The sequence below is a fragment of the Staurois parvus genome, unplaced genomic scaffold (assembly GCF_062004578.1).
Source record: "Staurois parvus isolate SC_StPar_1 unplaced genomic scaffold, SC_StPar_1.0 ptg003987l, whole genome shotgun sequence".
NCBI lineage: Eukaryota > Metazoa > Chordata > Amphibia > Anura > Ranidae > Staurois > Staurois parvus.
This window is the reverse complement of record NW_028321782.1, coordinates 14,103-34,138: the sequence shown is the minus strand read 5'-3', so window position 1 is coordinate 34,138 and position 20,036 is coordinate 14,103. Positions and strand designations below refer to the sequence as shown.

At 54.0% G+C, this 20,036-nt stretch overlaps 1 protein-coding gene across 1 annotated transcript in view; it reads right to left on the bottom strand.

Annotated features, from left to right (window-relative positions):
* The window catches only part of LOC149427131 (histone-lysine N-methyltransferase SETD2-like), a 70,187-nt gene that overhangs the window by 37,769 nt on the left and 12,382 nt on the right, over positions 1-20,036 (bottom strand). Inside the window, exons 5-9 of the mRNA XM_089668229.1 lie at positions 15,825-15,870; positions 13,002-13,161; positions 7,369-8,050; positions 5,929-6,063; positions 5,694-5,836 (exon numbers count right to left, since the gene is read on the bottom strand). Of these exons, the coding sequence (XP_089524355.1) occupies positions 5,694-5,836; positions 5,929-6,063; positions 7,369-8,050; positions 13,002-13,161; positions 15,825-15,870 (1,166 nt within the window). The remainder of the gene's footprint in view (positions 1-5,693; positions 5,837-5,928; positions 6,064-7,368; positions 8,051-13,001; positions 13,162-15,824; positions 15,871-20,036) is intronic.

Genomic DNA, 20,036 nt, shown 5'->3' with positions numbered 1-20,036 from the left:
GGATGAACTAGAATGACCAAGGTCAACCAACATCCCCATATAGACATGGTTTGACCTGTTTGGTGTGGAGGAACTTGAATGGCCTACATAAAGCCTTGAATTTGATGAAGCGCCCTGCACACAACTGTGCAAAATGCATCACTGCTTGCGTAAAAGCAAGCAGGGCATAAACCTGATGATCAAAAGATGCCATGTTACCTATACAGAAATGGGAATTAATGAGTCAACAGCAAAAACTTTATTGTCCTGCACAGCCCTGACCTCAGCACTACTGAACACCTTTGGAATGAACTAGAAAGGTCAAGGTCTTCTCAACCAACATCTCCATAAAGCCATGGTTTGACCAGTTTGGTGTGAAGGAACTTGATTGTTCTACACAACTCTGACCTCAAACCTATTGACAACCTTTGGGATGAACTAGAATGATCAAGGTCTTGTCAGCCAACAGCCCCACATAGACATGGTTTGACCCGTTTGGTGTGGAGGAACCTGACTGTCCTGCACAGCTCTGACCTCAATCTTCCTGAACACTTTTGGGATGAACTAGAATGACCAAGGTTTTCTCAACCAACATCTCCATAAAGACATGTTGTGACCAGTTTGGTGTGGAGGAACTTTATTGTTCTGCACAGCCCTGACCTCAGCACTACTGAACACCTTTTGAATGAACTAGAACGGTCAAGGTCTTCTCAACCAACAGCCCCATATAGACATAGTTTGACCTGTTTGGTGTTGAGGAACTCATATGGCCTACACAAAGCCCTGCAGACGACTGTGTGCAAAAAAATAGCAGTTCGTTTGTTGTGCCTACAGTAACATATCTGCAGTGTAAGATCATCTAGGACAGACCAGGGTTCCTCCAAAGGTTGCTAGGGGTTCCTCCAGCAATGGCTGATTAACCACCCTTCTGATGACGTCTGCATAGTTCCAGGGCCAATACCACTTGACAGAGCCAGCAGCATGACCCCATTAATCTTCTTAGATGTCTGTAAAGGTGGCATTCTGACCACCGCTGCAACTAGGGCATTCGTCCTACTTGCCACCAATGTAGGGTGCATTTTTCCCCACTGACCCCCAATGAACTGATTAAACAGGGGGTTCCTTCAGACCTGAAAATAATTTTAGGGGTTTCTCTGGGGGAGAAAGAGGTTGAGAAAGTTTGATCTAGACTCATTCACCTTTCCAACCGCTCCATTTCCGCCACCCCCCTCTGCCAATCCCTCCAGTGGCCTCCACTCAGTGTCCTCCACCCCCCTCTGCCAATCCCTCCACTGGCTTCCGATTGCGCAATGGATCAAATTTAAAATCCTAACACTGACGTACAAAGCTGTCCACCATACTGCCCCGAACTACATCACCGACCTAATATCCAAGTACCACCCAACACGCACACTCTGCTCCTCACAAGACCTCCTTCTCTCTAGTTCCCTGGTCTCCTCCTCCCATGCCCGCCTCCAGGACTTCTCCAGGGTGTCACCCATCCTCTGGAACTCCCTGCCCCAACCCATCAGATTATCACCTACTCTCCTCTCCTTTAGGCGCACCCTGAAAACCCATCTCTTCAGGGAAGCCTACCTCACCCCCTTCTAACTTGCTGACCTCCTCCACTCTTCCTACCACTCCATCCCCCACAGCTATCTCCTCCTGTACCACCATCCCATCCCTTCTAGATTGTAAGCTCCAAGGAGCAGGGCCCTCCATCCCCTCATGTATTGCATTGTATTGGTATTGTTCTGTCACATGTTCTGTCCCCCTTTGTAATGTACAGCGCTGAGTGAACTATTGGCGCTTTATAAATACTGTATAATAATAATAATAATAATCTAGACACTGCTGCCACTGACTGCTAGTCTCGCCAGATTTGGTGACATCACTATTGTGCTGCTCACCGTTCTCCTCGCTGGAGAGGAAAACATACCTGGAGGACCCACAATGCAAAGATCTCCCTGCTTCTATTTTACTCGTTCTGTGGATCTGTGCTTCCTCCCCCTCTCCTCCTGCTTCTTCCTGGTGACCCTACTATTCATCAGATCACCAGTCACCAGGGAGGGGAAGCTCTGACATAAGGAAGCAAAGCCCTGCCTCTAACAAGATGGCCACCTCCACACAGGGACACAGTACAGAACAAAGCATAGAAGTCGGTAATAGACAACGATTAGCTGCAGAGAAACCAAAAGTAAATAAGTCTTTTGCCCACTACTTGCCTTTTTTTTTTGGGCACAGCTTTCGAATTTCAGGTCCCCACCAACTCTCTCTTCAATCACTTCCCGTCCGGCCATTGTATATAAAACGGCTGGATGGTGGCAGTGCAGGAACTGGTGGCCATTTATAAACGGCTTCCCCGCACCCTGCTTGTGCGCGCTCCGCAGCAACGTGATCCGGTGTCCTCCGGACGCAGTGGAAACCCGATCGTCATACGGGACCTCTGTGTGAGGTCCCGATCATGTGATCACTGATTGGCCAATCAGTGATCACATGCAGAGTAGTAAGCAAGATGTCACTTCTGACATCATTGCTTACTACGTGTGAAATCTGTGAATGATTACAGAGATCACATGGTACAGGGCCATTCATAACAGCCTTGTACCATGTGACAAGCTGTGACCAATCACAGCACATACAGTATTTCTCAATGGCTGCAGGAATGCAGCCAGAGAGAAAGAGAAAGGATTGCTTTTACAGCCTTTATGGGTGTAAAAGCAATCAGTGTAAAAAAACAAAAATCTTCATCACCCCTCACAAGTAGTACAGTGTCACCATGGTGACACTACTGCTAGGGTGACAGTATGTAAAAAAAATAAAAAAAACCCACAATATAAAAAAATAAAATAAAAATGTAAAAATAAAAGTTTAAAAATTATAATTTAAGTTTAAAACTAATTTGGGGTATTTTTTTTTACTAAAAAGATACTGGAATACATTTTGGCCAAGATTTATGATGAAATATTATTTGCAAAATTTTATAAAATTTTATAACAAAAACACTTTTCAAAATTTTTGGACATTTTCATTTACATAGCAAAAAAAATTAAAATCCCAGCGGTGAATAAATACCACCAAAATAAACTTTTATCAGGCTCAAAAAAATGCTAAAAAATTTCATATGGGTACAATGTTGCATGACCGCGCAATTGTCATTCAAAGTGTGATAGCGCTGAAAGCTGAAAATTGGCCTGGACTGGAAGGGGGGAAAGTGTCCGGACTGGAAGGGGGGGAAAGCGCCCGGACTGGAAGGGGGGAAAGCGCCCGGACTGGAAGGGGGGGAAAGCGCCCGGACTGGAAGGGGGGGAAAGCGCCCGGACTGGAAGGGGGGGAAAGCGCCCGGACTGGAAGGGGGGGAAAGCGTCCGGACTGGAAGGGGGGGAAAGCGTCCGGACTGGAAGGGGGGGAAAGCGTCCGGACTGGAAGGGGGGGAAAGCGTCCGGACTGGAAGGGGGGGGAAAGCGTCCGGACTGGAAGGGGGGGGAAAGCGTCCGGACTGGAAGGGGGGGGAAAGCGTCCGGACTGGAAGGGGGGGGAAAGCGTCCGGACTGGAAGGGGGGGGAAAGCGTCCGGACTGGAAGGGGGGGAAAGCGTCCGGACTGGAAGGGGGGGAAAGCGTCCGGACTGGAAGGGGGGGAAAGCGTCCGGACTGGAAGGGGGGGAAAGCGTCCGGACTGGAAGGGGGGGAAAGCGTCCGGACTGGAAGGGGGGGAAAGCGTCCGGACTGGAAGGGGGGGAAAGCGTCCGGACTGGAAGGGGGGGAAAGCGTCCGGACTGGAAGGGGGGGAAAGCGTCCGGACTGGAAGGGGGGGAAAGCGTCCGGACTGGAAGGGGGGGAAAGCGTCCGGACTGGAAGGGGGGGAAAGCGTCCGGACTGGAAGGGGGGGAAAGCGTCCGGACTGGAAGGGGGGGAAAGCGTCCGGACTGGAAGGGGGGGAAAGCGTCCGGACTGGAAGGGGGGGAAAGCGTCCGGACTGGAAGGGGGGGAAAGCGTCCGGACTGGAAGGGGGGAAAGCGTCCGGACTGGAAGGGGGGGAAAGCGTCCGGACTGGAAGGGGGGGAAAGCGTCCGGACTGGAAGGGGGGGAAAGCGTCCGGACTGGAAGGGGGGGAAAGCGTCCGGACTGGAAGGGGGGGAAAGCGTCCGGACTGGAAGGGGGGGAAAGCGTCCGGACTGGAAGGGGGGGAAAGCGTCCGGACTGGAAGGGGGGGAAAGCGTCCGGACTGGAAGGGGGGGAAAGCGTCCGGACTGGAAGGGGGGGAAAGCGTCCGGACTGGAAGGGGGGGAAAGCGTCCGGACTGGAAGGGGGGGAAAGCGTCCGGACTGGAAGGGGGGGAAAGCGTCCGGACTGGAAGTGGTCAATCACAGAAATGCAGGGATTTTTTGGACACAATTACAGACAACAGGCTCAAAAAAATGCTAAAAAATGTCATATGGGTACAGTGTTGCATGACCGCACAATTTTCATTCAAAGTGTGATAGCGCTGAAAGCTGAAAATTGGCCTGGGGGGGGGGGGGGGGGGAGGGGGGGAAAGCGTCCGGACTGGAAAGAGGTGAAAGCGTCCGGACTGGAAGGGGGTGAAAGCGTCCGGGCTGGAAGGGGGTGGAAAGCGTCCGGGCTGGAAGGGGGTGGAAAGCGTCCGGGCTGGAAGGGGGTGGAAAGCGTCCGGGCTGGAAGGGGGTGGAAAGCGTCCGGGCTGGAAGGGGGTGGAAAGCGTCCGGGCTGGAAGGGGGGGAAAGCGTCCGGGCTGGAAGGGGGGAAAGCGTCCGGGCTGGAAGGGGGGGAAAGCGTCCGGGCTGGAAGGGGGGGAAAGCGTCCGGGCTGGAAGGGGGTGAAAGCGTCCGGACTGGAAGGGGGGTGAAAGCGTCCGGACTGGAAGGGGGGTGAAAGCGTCCGGACTGGAAGGGGGGTGAAAGCGTCCGGACTGGAAGGGGGGTGAAAGCGTCCGGACTGGAAGGGGGGTGAAAGCGTCCGGACTGGAAGGGGGGTGAAAGCGTCCGGACTGGAAGGGGGGTGAAAGCGTCCGGACTGGAAGGGGGGTGAAAGCGTCCGGACTGGAAGGGGGGTGAAAGCGTCCGGACTGGAAGGGGGGTGAAAGCGTCCGGACTGGAAGGGGGGTGAAAGCGTCCGGACTGGAAGGGGGGTGAAAGCGTCCGGACTGGAAGGGGGGTGAAAGCGTCCGGACTGGAAGGGGGGTGAAAGCGTCCGGACTGGAAGGGGGGGGAAAGCGTCCGGACTGGAAGGGGGGGGAAGCGTCCGGACTGGAAGGGGGGGAAAGCGTCCGGACTGGAAGGGGGGGAAAGCGTCCGGACTGGAAGGGGGGGAAAGCGTCCGGACTGGAAGGGGGGGAAAGCGTCCGGACTGGAAGGGGGGGAAAGCGTCCGGACTGGAAGGGGGGGAAAGCGTCCGGACTGGAAGGGGGGTGAAAGCGTCCGGACTGGAAGGGGGGTGAAAGCGTCCGGACTGGAAGGGGGGGAAAGTGTCCGGACTGGAAGGGGGGGAAGTGTCCGGACTGGAAGGGGGAGGAAAGTGACCGGACTGGAAGGGGGAGGAAAGTGTCTGGACTGGAAGGGGGGGGGGGGGGGGGAAGTGTCTGGACTGGAAGTGGTCAATCACAAATGCAGCGATCCTTCGGACACAATTACAGACAACAGGCGGACATCCCGGCCATCTCTGACCGATCTCCATGAAGCGTCCATTGTCGGCTCACCTGGTTATTACATGGTAATAGTAGATTTTCCCCTCTGGATCTCGTGCGGTCTTCCAGTTGGGAGGAAGGACGATGGTTTTAGGTTTGGGTGGAGAAGGTGGAGGAAGGTCCATAATGTTGTTGCCAGCTATTCCCATCTCAGGCTGTGATTGGATACAAGAACGGGTCAGTTATACATGGACTCTAGACAGGAGAAAATACAGGATGGGGTCACCGGTCTGAGAAGAATACAAACCTGCTGCAATGCTGGTGGCTGTCCGGGAGGAACGATGGCCGCCACGGGCGGAGGTTGCTGCATGACGACACCCTGCGGGTGAGGTGCGTACATCTGCTGCCCTGTCATGTACTGCAGGCCTGGCTGGCTGTAACCCTGAACAACAAATACACAATTTTAGCAAGTGGCCCCTAAAACTGCACCTCTGATGTGTGTAAACGGTCAGCCAAGTCACCCACTTTCCTCATATTTGTCCGTCAAAGGGGTCTACGTGCCCAGCAGGGGGGTCTACGTGCCCGGCAGGGGGTCTACGTGCCCGGCAGGGGGTCTACGTGCCCGGCAGGGGGGTCTACGTGCCCGGCAGGGGGGTCTACGTGCCCGGCAGGGGGGGTCTACGTGCCCGGCAGGGGGGTCTACCTTCCCCGGCAGGGGGTCTAGAGGGTAGATCTTGTGGGGGAAAGGGTTAATCTCTTATTACTGTCTAAAAGCTACTTTTAATAATTCTGATATTAAAAGTGAATATAATAAAACGAACGCAATAAAATCTGGAAGCGGATTGGTTTCTATGCAGAGCGGCACCAAATTTTGCACTCTCCACTTTTAGTAAATAAACCCCCATGTGTGCAGCGAGGGGGCCTGTGTGCCCAGCAAAGGGGGCCTGTGTGCCCAGCAAAGGGGGGCCTGTGTGCCCAGCAAAGGGGGCCTGTGTGCCCAGCAAAGGGGGCCTGTGTGCCCAGCAAAGGGGGCCTGTGTGCCCAGCAAAGGGGGGCCTGTGTGCCCAGAAAAGGGGGCCTGTGTGCCCAGAAAAGGGGGCCTGTGTGCCCAGAAAAGGGGGCCTGTGTGCCCAGAAAAGGGGCCCTGTGTGCCCAGAAAAGGGGCCCTGTGTGCCCAGAAAAGGGGCCCTGTGTGCCCAGCGAGGGGCCCTGTGTGTCCAGCGAGGGGCCCTGTGTGTCCAGCGAGGGGCCCTGTGTGTCCAGCGAGGGGCCCTGTGTGTCCAGCGAGGGGCCCTGTGTGTCCAGCGAGGGGCCCTGTGTGCTCAGCGAGGGGGCCTGTGTGCTCAGCGAGGGGGCCTGTGTGCTCAGCGAGGGGGCCTGTGTGCTCAGCGAGGGGGCCTGTGTGCTCAGCGAGGGGGCCTGTGTGCTCAGCGAGGGGGCCTGTGTGCTCAGCGAGGGGGCCTGTGTGCTCAGCGAGGGGGCCTGTGTGCTCAGCGAGGGGGCCTGTGTGTCCAGCGAGGGGCCCTGTGTGCCTAGCAAGGGGGCCTGTGTGCCCAGCAAGGGGGCCTGTGTGCCCAGCAAGGGGGCCTGTGTGCCCAGCAAGGGGGCCTGTGTGCCTAGCAAGGGGGCCTGTGTGCCTAGCAAGGGGGCCTGTGTGCCTAGCAAGGGGGCCTGTGTGTCCACCAGGTAGTCACAGAATTAGTAAGTCACATAGTTCCCCCCACCCCAGAAAAGAGATGGTCCTTACCTGCACCATGGCTTGCGTGGTCTGAGGATAGGGGGCCGGCATCCCATACATGGCCGAGCAGGGCTGTCCTGGGTAGTAGATTGCAGGCTGTGCAGGGGGTGGTGGGTACTGAGGCTGAGCTTGATGCTGCTGAACGGGCACCGCCGACTGTTTGGGGTCCCAGGCGCCATAGGTCTGAGTTGGCACAGCGCTGGGGGCCGGTACTGGCATTACATTCACATTGGGGTCCTGTGGGACCATAGGCTCGGGCTGCGTGGCGTACTGCTGGGTGGGGACGTCCATAGGGGCTGCTACATGTTGTACCACTGGGACCGGCTGCGGAGTCATCATGGCCGGGTTGACCATACCTTGAGAGGGGTCATAGCTGTTGGGAGAATTGACAGTATCCAGGGGCGGAGTGGGAAGCAGAACCTTCCCTACGTTGGGATTGGTGGGGTCCATGAAGGACTGCATGGGGTAACCTTGAGGGTAGGTCATGTAAGGCGGGGGCAGCTGGGTGCCGTACGGCAAAGACTCATAAGAGATGGGAGAAGCCATGCCAATGTTCTGCATCTGCTGCTGCTGCTTCTGAGCCTCGCGCTGGGCCACTTCTTGTTCGAACAGCTTCCTGCGCTCCTCCGTGGACAGCTTATTCCGGTCCTGAAGGCGACTCTTCTTCTTGGAGGTGGCGGGAGTGTCATACCTGCTGAAAGAAAATATGGAGGTCACGACCTGTCTAGAGTGCAGGAGGTCATGGAGTGGGCATCGTGAGTGCAGGAGGTCACGGAGTGGTCATCGTGAGTGCAGGAGGTCAGGGAGTGGTCATCGTGAGTGCAGGAGGTCAGGGAGTGGTCATCGTGAGTGCAGGAGGTCAGGGAGTGATCATCGTGAGTGCAGGAGGTCACAGAGTGGTCATTGTGAGTGCAGGAGGAAACGGAGTGGTCATCGTGAGTGCAGGAGGTCAGGGAGTGGTCATCGTGAGTGCAGGAGGTCACAGAGTGGTCATCGTGAGTGCAGGAGGTCACAGAGTGGTCATTGTGAGTAATGGAGGTCACGAGTGGTCACGGAGTGGTCATTGTGAGTGCAGGAGGTCACGGAGTGGTCATTGTGAGTGCAGGAGGTCACGGAGTGGTCATTGTGAGTAATGGAGGTCACGAGTGGTCACAGAGTGGTCATTGTGAGTGCAGGAGGTCACGGAGTGGTCATTGTGAGTGCAGGAGGTCACGGAGTGGTCATTGTGAGTGCAGGAGGTCACGGAGTGGTCATTGTGAGTACAGGAGGTCACGAGTGGTCACGGAGTGGTCGTCGTGAGCGCAGGAGGTCACGGAGTGGTCGTCGTGAGCGCAGGAGGTCACGGAGTGGTCGTCGTGAGCGCAGGAGGTCACGGAGTGGTCGTCGTGAGCGCAGGAGGTCACGGAGTGGTCGTCGTGAGCGCAGGAGGTCACGGAGTGGTCGTCGTGAGCGCAGGAGGTCACGGAGTGGTCGTCGTGAGCGCAGGAGGTCACGGAGTGGTCGTCGTGAGCGCAGGAGGTCACGGAGTGGTCGTCGTGAGCGCAGGAGGTCACGGAGTGGTCGTCGTGAGCGCAGGAGGTCACGGAGTGGTCGTCGTGAGCGCAGGAGGTCACGGAGTGGTCGTCGTGAGCGCAGGAGGTCACGGAGTGGTCGTCGTGAGCGCAGGAGGTCACGGAGTGGTCGTCGTGAGCGCAGGAGGTCACGGAGTGGTCGTCGTGAGCGCAGGAGGTCACGGAGTGGTCGTCGTGAGCGCAGGAGGTCACGGAGTGGTCGTCGTGAGCGCAGGAGGTCACGGAGTGGTCGTCGTGAGCGCAGGAGGTCACGGAGTGGTCGTCGTGAGCGCAGGAGGTCACGGAGTGGTCGTCGTGAGCGCAGGAGGTCACGGAGTGGTCGTCGTGAGCGCAGGAGGTCACGGAGTGGTCGTCGTGAGCGCAGGAGGTCACGGAGTGGTCGTCGTGAGCGCAGGAGGTCACGGAGTGGTCGTCGTGAGCGCAGGAGGTCACGGAGTGGTCGTCGTGAGCGCAGGAGGTCACGGAGTGGTCGTCGTGAGCGCAGGAGGTCACGGAGTGGTCGTCGTGAGCGCAGGAGGTCACGGAGTGGTCGTCGTGAGCGCAGGAGGTCACGGAGTGGTCGTCGTGAGCGCAGGAGGTCACGGAGTGGTCGTCGTGAGCGCAGGAGGTCATCAGGAGTGCAGGAGGTCACGGAGTGATCATCGGGAGTGCAGGAGGTCACGGAGTGGTCATCGTGAGCGCAGGAGGTCATCAGGAGTGCAGGAGGTCACGGAGTAGTCATCGTGAGCGCAGGAGGTCATCAGGAGTGCAGGAGGTCACGGAGTGGTCATCATGAGCGCAGGAGGTCACGGAGTGGTCATCGGGACTGCAGGAGGTCATGGAGTGAACATCGGGAGTGCAGGAGGTCACGGGGTGGTCATCGTGAGTGCAGGAAGTAACGGAGTGATGCAGGAGGAACACCACTTCCGATGTGCACGAAGGTTCATATTTAGCCTGGACATGGTAACATGTCAGCCCATGCATGAATCGAAACGTGCCCGGTCCACGTATGGCCGCCTCATTCATGCGTTCGTCTAGCGACGGCTGAGGCCATCTTCACGCAGGACTCCACGAGCGGTTAGAGCGGCGTCCATCCTCACATTACACCCACATGACTGGAGACATCTGAGGACACCGCTCCCCCTTTCATACCGGTGAGGTGAATATTGAGCGCCATCACGCAACATACATACAAACTACGCATGAAGGTAAAGATGAAACCTTCCGTGTGCTTCTCCCCCCCCCCAGGAACCCCCTCTAATACTTATCCGAGCCCGATCCAGCACTGTGCACAGGAGCCTTGGCTGTCCTGGGTCTGTCTCTCCCTCATTGGCTGGGACAGCACCGAGAGCCATTGGCTCCCACTGCTATCAATCACAGCCAGTCAGCCAATGCAGAGAGAGAGAATGGGAGGGTGGGACCAAGCCACGTCTCTAGGTGTCTTATGGACCCATACAGCGGGGCTCGGGAGCAATCACGCACCAATGCCCCCATAGCAAACGGCTTGCTATTGGGTGGACTGCTCAAGAGGAACGAGCCAGGAGTGCTGGCGGGGGACTCGAGAAGAAGAGGATCAGGACTGCTCTGTGCAAAAACCGTTACACAGATCACATATTTGGTATTTAAAAAAAAAAAAAGGAATCTTTAATATCACTTCAATGCCCAGGTTTAATCCAAACATTTTTCTTAACAAACAAAAAAGAAACAAAAAAAACAAAAAGAAAAAAGAAGGAACCTTTAATATCACTTCAATGCCTAGGTTTAATCCAAAAAAAAAAATAAAAAATCAGCACATGGGACAGTAGATACAATCATTGCAAAGTGTCCTTTGTGCTGATGGCACCCCAAAGGACCTATCACTTGTACATGTCAAGGGTGCCGACTACGCCTGACCCCCTTCCTCCTCCATTCACCGAAACAGTACCATAACTTCCGTGAATGAAAAAAAGTGCCTTTCTGAATGGAGGAGGAGGCGGTCCTTTCATTCATCAGCTCATCCTCCATTCACTGGTGAAGCTCAAGCACGAACCAATATGAATTAAGGAGCGGGGGTTGGGAGGAAAGGGAGGGTTGTCACTCGACGACTACATATCACATGTCTCGTATTAGCTCCCTTGGACCAGAAGATTACCGCTGCAGGGGTCCCCCACCCCTGCAGCCGTAATCTTTTGGTCCGCGGGAGTCAGAGGACTGAAAATTTCAACCAAATCCGCAGCCAGCAGCACGAGACATACTTAGCATTGAAGGTAAGTATTATCCCTTGCGCTGATTTTTCTTTTTGAAATGGTTTTGATTAAACTTAAGCTTCAACAATGAACTTTTACTTGGTCTGCGAACTAAACTACGGACAGCAAAAGCACAGTGTAGCCAGCTCCTATGCCTTGGATCGGGGGGGGGGGGGTTCCTGTCAGCCCAGGGGGTCATGGATCTGCCCCTGAGGATGCGTCATCATGCAGCCTGGCCTCACGGTACGCCTCGTCTGAGCATGCTCACAATGTGACCATTGATTAGTCCAGGAGAAAGGACAGCCCACTAGGATCAGAGCATGCTTCGCATTCATTGTGAAGATGCAAAGTGTTCCCTGAATGGCGGCCATGCTGAGCGAGCAACCTCCTGCGTTGACAATGCAGCAGGACCTGGATGCCATTGGAGATCACTGTAGTAGCGGGCACCAACTACAGGCGTACCTCGGTTTACAAATGTAATGACGTTTCGGATTGCGAATAATTCATAAACCGAAATGCGGTCTCCCATAGGAATGCGTTGAAAACCAATTAATCCGTTTCGGAGGTCAGAAAAAAAGTTAAAAAAAAAAAAAAAATAGTCGCTGTTATTATACGTCAGTGGCAGTTTTTAAATGTAATTACCGGCTTTTTTTTTTTCTTCACTATAGCTCAGAGAATCAGCTGTCACTTTCCCCCCCAGCTAAAAGAAACAAAGTTTCCTTTTAGTTTGTTTCCTGAGATAAAAGAAACAATGTTTCCTTTTAGTTTCTTAAAAGAAACGGTTTCCTTTAGCTCCAGGGAAAGTGACAGCTGATTCAGTGAGCTACAGCAAAGAACAAAAATAGCCGGCACCGACATACACTTTGTAGTGCGAAAAAAATGTTGTAAACCGACGACTACAAAAAGGTTCAGGTAAGAGAGGGGCGGAGTTTTAGGTTCAGGTCAGAGCAGGGAGGAGTTTTAGGTTCAGGTCAGAGCAGGGCAGAGTTTTAGGTTCAGGTCAGAGCAGGGCGGAGTTTTAGGTTCAGGTCAGAGCAGGGCGGAGTTTTAGGTTCAGGTCAGAGCAGGGCAGAGTTTTAGGTTCAGGTCAGAGCGGGGCGGAGTTTTAGGTTCAGGTCAGAGCAGGGCGGAGTTTTAGGTTCAGGTCAGAGCGGGGAGGAGTTTTAGGTTCAGGTCAGAGCAGGGCAGAGTTTTAGGTTCAGGTCAGAGCAGGGCGGAGTTTTAGGTTCAGGTCAGAGCGGGGCGGAGTTTTAGGTTCAGGTCAGAGCAGGGCGGAGTTTTAGGTTCAGGTCAGAGCAGGGAGGAGTTTTAGGTTCAGGTCAGAGCAGGGAGGAGTTTTAGGTTCAGGTCAGAGCGGGGAGGAGTTTTAGGTTCAGGTCAGAGCAGGGAGGAGTTTTAGGTTCAGGTCAGAGCGGGGCAGAGTTTTAGGTTCAGGTCAGAGCAGGGCGGAGTTTTAGGTTCAGGTCAGAGCGGGGCGGAGTTTTAGGTTCAGGTCAGAGCAGGGCAGAGTTTTAGGTTCAGGTCAGAGCAGGGCAGAGTTTTAGGTTCAGGTCAGAGCAGGGCGGAGTTTTAGGTTCAGGTCAGAGCGGGGCGGAGTTTTAGGTTCAGGTCAGAGCGGGGCGGAGTTTTAGGTTCAGGTCAGAGCAGGGCGGAGTTTTAGGTTCAGGTCAGAGCAGGGCAGAGTTTTAGGTTCAGGTCAGAGCGGGGCGGAGTTTTAGGTTCAGGTCAGAGCGGGGCGGAGTTTTAGGTTCAGGTCAGAGCAGGGCGGAGTTTTAGGTTCAGGTCAGAGCGGGGCGGAGTTTTAGGTTCAGGTCAGAGCGGGGCGGAGTTTTTGTTCCAGCTTTAAAAAGATGCGCAGTCTCCTTACCTGTCCTCGCCCCTTTTTGCACTGCGCTCATAGAAGGAGGGAGGAGACGGCGACTGCTTGCGCTTCCTTTGGCTCTGGCGCTCGGAGTCTCGCTCCCGGGTCTGGCTCTTCGTGTTCGGTGTCTGGTAGTTTCCTCCGGAGGACTCTCTGTGTCGGTCATCTGTACAACATGGAAGACAAGAAAAGCGCAAGGGTTCGCTTACACTCGCTTCAAAACGTGGCATTGGCGATGCCTTTTTAAAGCGCTCTGAATGCCAATCAAACTTCCTGTCTACACTAAATAAAAGGGTCCCCTTACAGTCCTGTTCACACGTTGCGTTTGCTTCGCTTCACACCCCATGTCCCTGTCGCTTCACACCCCATGTCCCTGTCGCTTCACACCCCATGTCCCTGTCGCTTCACACCCCATGTCCCTGTCGCTTCACACCCCATGTCCCTGTCGCTTCACACCCCATGTCCCTGTCGCTTCACACCCCATGTCCCTGTCGCTTCACACCCCATGTCCCTGTCGCTTCACACCCCATGTCCCTGTCGCTTCACACCCCATGTCCCTGTCGCTTCACACCCCATGTCCCTGTCGCTTCACACCCCATGTCCCTGTCGCTTCATACCCCATGTCCCTGTCGCTTCACACCCCATGTCCCTGTCGCTTCATACCCCATGCCCCTGTCGCTTCATACCCCATGCCCCTGTCGCTTCATACCCCTTGTCCCTGTCGCTTCACACCCCATGTCCCTGTCGCTTCATATCCCATGTCCCTGTCTTGGTGCTTCAAAGCGTCTCCAAAGCCTCCATAGAGGTCTATGACAACGCTCGCTAACAGCAGCTGCAGCTTTTGGTGGCTTTTATTCAGCTTTAGCTTCGCTTTGCTTTGGAGGTATTGCAGGTATGAGATATCCCAGGATGCACTGGGAAACCAACAAGGAAACCAGAAAGACATCAGCAGTCATTTCCGGTTCCTGTGTATATATTCTGGGAGTGTCTGGTGCAGACATCACATCTGGGGTGCAGACATCCCATCTGGGGTGCAGCGAGAAGCAGCAGGAAGGCGAGCGGGGTCCGGATTGGAGCAACTAGCAGACGGCGCGCTTCATTAGAATGCTATAGTGGAAGGTGAGCGGGGACCGGTGACAAGAGGACTGAGTGGCAGAGGATCAGCAGAGCTGGGGGACCAGAGCAGGAGAAACTAGCAATATCACATGTGGTGCGCAGCATGGGAGCTATATAGAGCAAGGTGAGTGGAAAACAAAGCGAGAGGAGGATTAGCAAACCAGGGGATCAACAGAGCTGAAGGCTACTACTGAGCGGGGGATAAGCAGAGCTGGGGGCTCTACTGAGCGGGGGATAAGCAGAGCTGGGGGTACTACTGAGTGGGGCGTTAGCGGAGCTGGGGGTTACTACTGAGTGGGGGATCAGCAGAGCTGGGGGTACTACTGAGCGGGGGAACAACAGAGCTGGGGGTTACTACTGAGCGAGGGAACAACAGAGCTGGGGGTTACTACTGAGCGAGGGAACAACAGAGCTGGGGGTTACTACTGAACGGGGGATCAACAGAGCTGGGGGTTACTACTGAACGGGGGATCAACAGAGCTGGGGGTTACTACTGAGCGAGGGAACAACAGAGCTGGGGGTTACTACTGAACGGGGGATAGGCAGAGCTGGGGGTTACTACTGAACGGGGGATCAGCAGAGCTGGGGGTTACTGATGAGCAGGGGATCAACAGAGCTGGGGGCTACTACTGAGCAGGGGATCAACAGAGCTGGGGGCTACTACTGAGCTGGGGCTGAACAGAGTTAGGGGTACTACTGAGCGGGGGATCAACAGAGTTGGGAGATGCTATTGAGCACGGCTGAGTAGAGTTAGGGGTACTACTGAGCGGGGGCTGAGCAGAGTTAGGGGTACTACTGAGAGGAAGATCAACAGAGCTGGGGGGGTTACTACTGAGTGGGGCGTCAGCGGAGCTGGGGGTTACTACTGAGTGGGGCATCAGCAAAGCTGATGGTACTACTGAGTGGGACGTCAGCAGAGCTGGGGGTACTGCTGAGTGGGACATCAGCAGAGCTGGGGGTACTACTGAGTGGGACATCAGCAGAGCTGGGGGTACTGCTGAGTGGGACATCAGCAGAGCTGGGGGTAATACTGAGTGGGGCATCAGCAGAGCTGGGGGTTACTACTGAGCGGGGGATCATTAAAGTTGGGGGATAAGCAGAGCTGGGGGTACTTCTGAGCAAGGAATCTGCTGAACGAGCGTACCAATGAGCTGGGGCTCTGCTGAGCCCCTCAAAAACAATTAAAATATGACCACACGGGGCATTTGTCAAGCTTGATTAAAGCTTTAAAAAGCATCACCGAAGCATCACAAACACATCGACAAATCATGCTGCAGCCGCAGGCGCTTTAATGTGCGTTAAAGTCGAAGAAAGCGAACATGAGCCCTAAGAGCAGATACAGTGAATGACAAGAGCTGGTGTACATGAGAGCATATCGCCCCCTACTGGGGGATACCAAACACGGAATAGAATTCCTTTTCTTTCTTCTTCACCTATGTAATATGTATGATAAAGAGAAACTCCTCCCCCCGAAAAACTCCTCCCCCCGAAAAACTCCTCCCCCCCGCCTTGAATTTCTCACTGCGAGGTTTAGATCGTTTTCTATTTTTGTTAATATTAATAAAGGCAGCGCAGTATGACGTCCTGATGATGTCACAGACTACAATTCGGCCCATTACCCCCCCCCCCCCCCCCCCCCATCCGTTTCGGAATATTCTAGCTGACAGCAGTGTTTCCATCATATGACATGCGTGATACATGCGTGATACATACGGTGCTCCTTCTCCGCCGGCGTCTTCTTTGGGATCCGATAGACTTCCTGCAGGCAGAGAGAATACAGATTCAGTCAGTGAACACCCGCAGGCACAGGGAGGTGCTAAAGTCTACACCAGCCAATCAATCCTCTGTCTGGACCAGTCAACCGACTTGGTGTAGGGGCCTCACATCACCAAAGGGCCACACATAGCATTCAGTTAGTGAAATGCTACAGATAGATGCAGACACATTACGGGAGACGGTCAGAGACTGCAGACATGATACAGGAGACGGTCAGAGACTGCGGACACAGTACAGGAGACGGTCAGAGACTGCGGACACAGTACAGGAGACGGTCAGAGACTGCAGACATAGTACAGGAGACGGTCAGAGACTGCAGACATAGTACAGGAGACGGTCAGAGACTGCAGACACAGTACAGGAGACGGTCAGAGACTGCAGACATAGTACAGGAGACGGTCAGAGACTGCAGACATAGTACAGGAGACGGTCAGAGACTGCAGACATGATACAGGAGATGGTCAGAGACTGCGGACACAGTACAGGAGAAGGTCAGAGACTGCAGACATACTATGGAGATGGTCAGAGACTGCAGACATACTACAGGAGATGGTCAGAGACTGCAGACATAGTACAGGAGATGGTCAGAGACTGCAGACATAGTACAGGAGATGGTCAGAGACTGCAGACATACTACAGGAGATGGTCAGGGACTGCAGACATAGTACAGGAGACGGTCAGAGACTGCAGACAAGGTACAGGAGATGGTCAGAGACTGCAGACATAGTACAGGAGACGGTCAGAGATTGCAGACATACTACAGGAGATGGTCAGAGACTGCAGACACAGTACAGGAGACGGTCAGAGACTGCAGACACAGTACAGGAGACGGTCAGAGACTGCAGACATAGTACAGGAGACGGTCAGAGACTGCAGACAAGGTACAGGAGACGGTCAGAGACTGCAGACACAGTACAGGAGACGGTCAGAGACTGCAGACATAGTACAGGAGACGGTCAGAGACTGCAGACACAGTACAGGAGACGGTCAGAGACTGCAGACACAGTACAGGAGACGGTCAGAGACTGCAGACATAGTACAGGAGACGGTCAGAGACTGCAGACAAGGTACAGGAGATGGTCAGAGACTGCAGACATAGTACAGGAGATGGTCAGAGACTGCAGACACAGTACAGGAGATGACCAGAGACTGCAGACACAGTACAGGAGATGACCAGAGACTGCAGACACAGTACAGGAGATGGTCAGAGACTGCGGACACAGTACAGGGGATGGTCAGAGACTGCAGACATACTACAGGAGACGGTCAGAGACTGCAGACATACTACAGGAGACGGTCAGAGACTGCAGACACAGTACAGGAGATGGTCAGAGACTGCAGACCTACTACAGGACACATTATTGTATCTATAGAGGAGCAGCCTCATCACTCTAGGACAGAATGTGCTAGAACTAAAGGACAGTTATCACTGCGGACTACAGAACACCTCTCCCCATCGTGTTATGGGGATGAGGAAAGGCGGAGGATGTAGTCCTCAGCGATAATCTGGGAAGGTGATCAGCTCGCTGGATTTCTTGTGGAAACAACAAGTATTTATTTGCACTTACTGAAAAGATTTAAAGGGTAACTCCACTTTTGCTTAGAAAAAATAACCCCTCCCCCTCTGGGTGATCGATGCACATTGCAGGGATTTTAACAAACTTTGTTGCAGATTCCTACCTTTTGTTATGCTGAAGAAATATCTGTTTGTTTCTCTGTGTCCATGTGCAGAGTGAATGGGAGTGACTATATAATCATCAATCAGCAGCAGCACCTGCAGGGCTCTAATGAGGAAAGTGGCAGGGTCTGCATCCCTTTAGACGTGATTTCCCTTTGGCAGTATCTCACCCCCCAAAAAAAAAAAAAAAAAAAAATATGACACTTTTGTTGCAGGGGATGCCCAAAAAATCTGAGCCAATCACACAAGCAGGAAATGACATTTCTGGGCAGAGTTCTGTATACAGAACGCTTCCAGGTCGCCGTATTGCATTTTACAGAGAATGACAGCGGCTGCAGAGTGAAAAGGAAAGGGAATTTGCAGTATGACTTGTGTTGCAATTGTATGAGCTATATTATTTTTTCATTATTATTTTGTAATTCGTTTCCCCCCCACAAATATGGAGTTACCCTTTAAATTTTACATACATACATTTTTTGGTGGGTGCAGTCAGCGGGAGCGCGTGTAAATCCGACAACCAGACTGCTGCCTGTCAGGTGGAAGCATTCAGGTGGCCGCGCCAATGCCTGATAACTTCCATACACCCCTGATAATGGGAAAAGGCCCCGCACGCGCTTGCCCATCTGGCCCGGCGCAGGCATCATCCCAGTATAACCCACTTCAACCTAAGGACGTCATATGACGTCATATGGGTGGGAAGAGGTTACAGCGCTCTGAATGCCAATCAAAGCCCCGGTCTCTAAATAGAATGGAAAGCTTACAGTCCTGTTCACATGTGTTTGCTTTGCTTCAAAAATGACACCCCATGTCCCTGTCTTGGTACTTGAAAGCATCTCCAAAGCCTCCATAGAAGTCTATGACAAAGTTCGCCAACAGCCCCTGCAGCTTTTGGGTGGCTGTAGATGAGGCTGTTTAGCTGCACTTTGTTTTGGACGTATTGCAGGTATGAGATATCCCAGGATGCACTGGGTGACCACAAGTGGACTGAAAATCAGCAGTCACTTCCAGTTCATGTTTGGAAGTGTCTGGTGCAGATGTCACATCTGGTGTGCAGCGTGGAGCAGGGTTACTACTGAGCGGAGAACCAGCAGAGCTGGGGGTTACTTCTGAGCATGGGATCAGCAGAGCTGGGGGTTACTACTGAGCAGGGGATCAGCAGAGCTGGGGGTTACTACTGAGCAGGGGATCAGCAGAGCTGGGGGTTACTACTGAGTGAGGGATCAGCAGAGCTGGGGGTTACTACTGAGCGGGGGATCAGCAGAGCTGGGGTTTACTACTGAGCAGAGAATGAGCAGAGCTGGGGGTTATAACTGAGTGGGGGATCAGCAGAGCTAGGGTTACTACTGAGCGGGGGATCAGCAGAGCTTAGGGTTATTACTAAGCGAGGGATCAGCAGAGCTGAGGGTTACTACTGAGCAAGGGATCAGCAGAGCTGGGGTTTACTACTGAGCGGGGTATCAGCAGAGCTGGGGGTACTATTGAGTGGAAGATCAGCAGAGCTGGGGGTTACTACTGAGTGGAGGATCAGCAGAGCTGGAGGCTACTACTGAGCGGGAGATCAGCAAAGCTGGGGTTACTACTGAGCAGGGGATCAGCAGAGCTGGGGGTTACTACTGAGAAGGGGATCAGCAGAGCTGGGGGTTACTACTGAGAAGGGGATCAGCAGAACTGCGGGTTACTACTGAGCAGGGAATCAGCAGAGCTGGGGGTTACTACTGAGCGGGGGATCAGCAGAGCTGGGGGTACTACTGAGCGGGGGATCAGCAGAGCTGGGGGTACTACTGAGTGGAAGATCAGCAGAGCTGGGGGCTACTACTGAGCAGGGGATCAGCAGAGCTGGGGGTACTACTGAGCGCAGGATCAGCAGAGCTGGGGGTTACTACTGAGTGGGGGATCAGCAGAGCTGGGGGTAATACTGAGTGGGGCATCAGCAGAGCTTAGGGTTATTACTGGGTGGGGGATCAGCTGAATGAGGGTACCAGTGAGGTGGGAATGTGCTTAACAGGGGTACTAATAAGCCGAGGATCTGCTTAGCTGGGGGGTCTACTGGACCCCTTTAAAACAAACAGAAAATCAACACACAGAGGGCTTCAAATCCAGAGATTTCCCTGCAGGTCCTGATAACCAGCATCATTTAGCAAATTTCCTCCAGATCACCCTGGACCCTCCCCCCAGACTGTGATTGGACAGTGAAAGGAGTAGCAGCACATCAAAGAGCACATCTCTCCATCACTATGCCCTCTCCACCCAACAGCGTGCTTCGTCCGCACACAGGGGTGAACTGACAACTCATGGGGGCCCCCGGGCAATAGGGGATCATGGGGCCCCTGTGTCCTTGCCCAAACTCAAAAAAGCCTATGAAAAAGGAACCAGGGGAATCTCATGGGGCCCCCTACTGACCACGGGTCCTCGGGCACTGCCCGAGTTTCCAAATGGTCAGTCCGCCCCTGTCCGCACATTAACCAATTAGC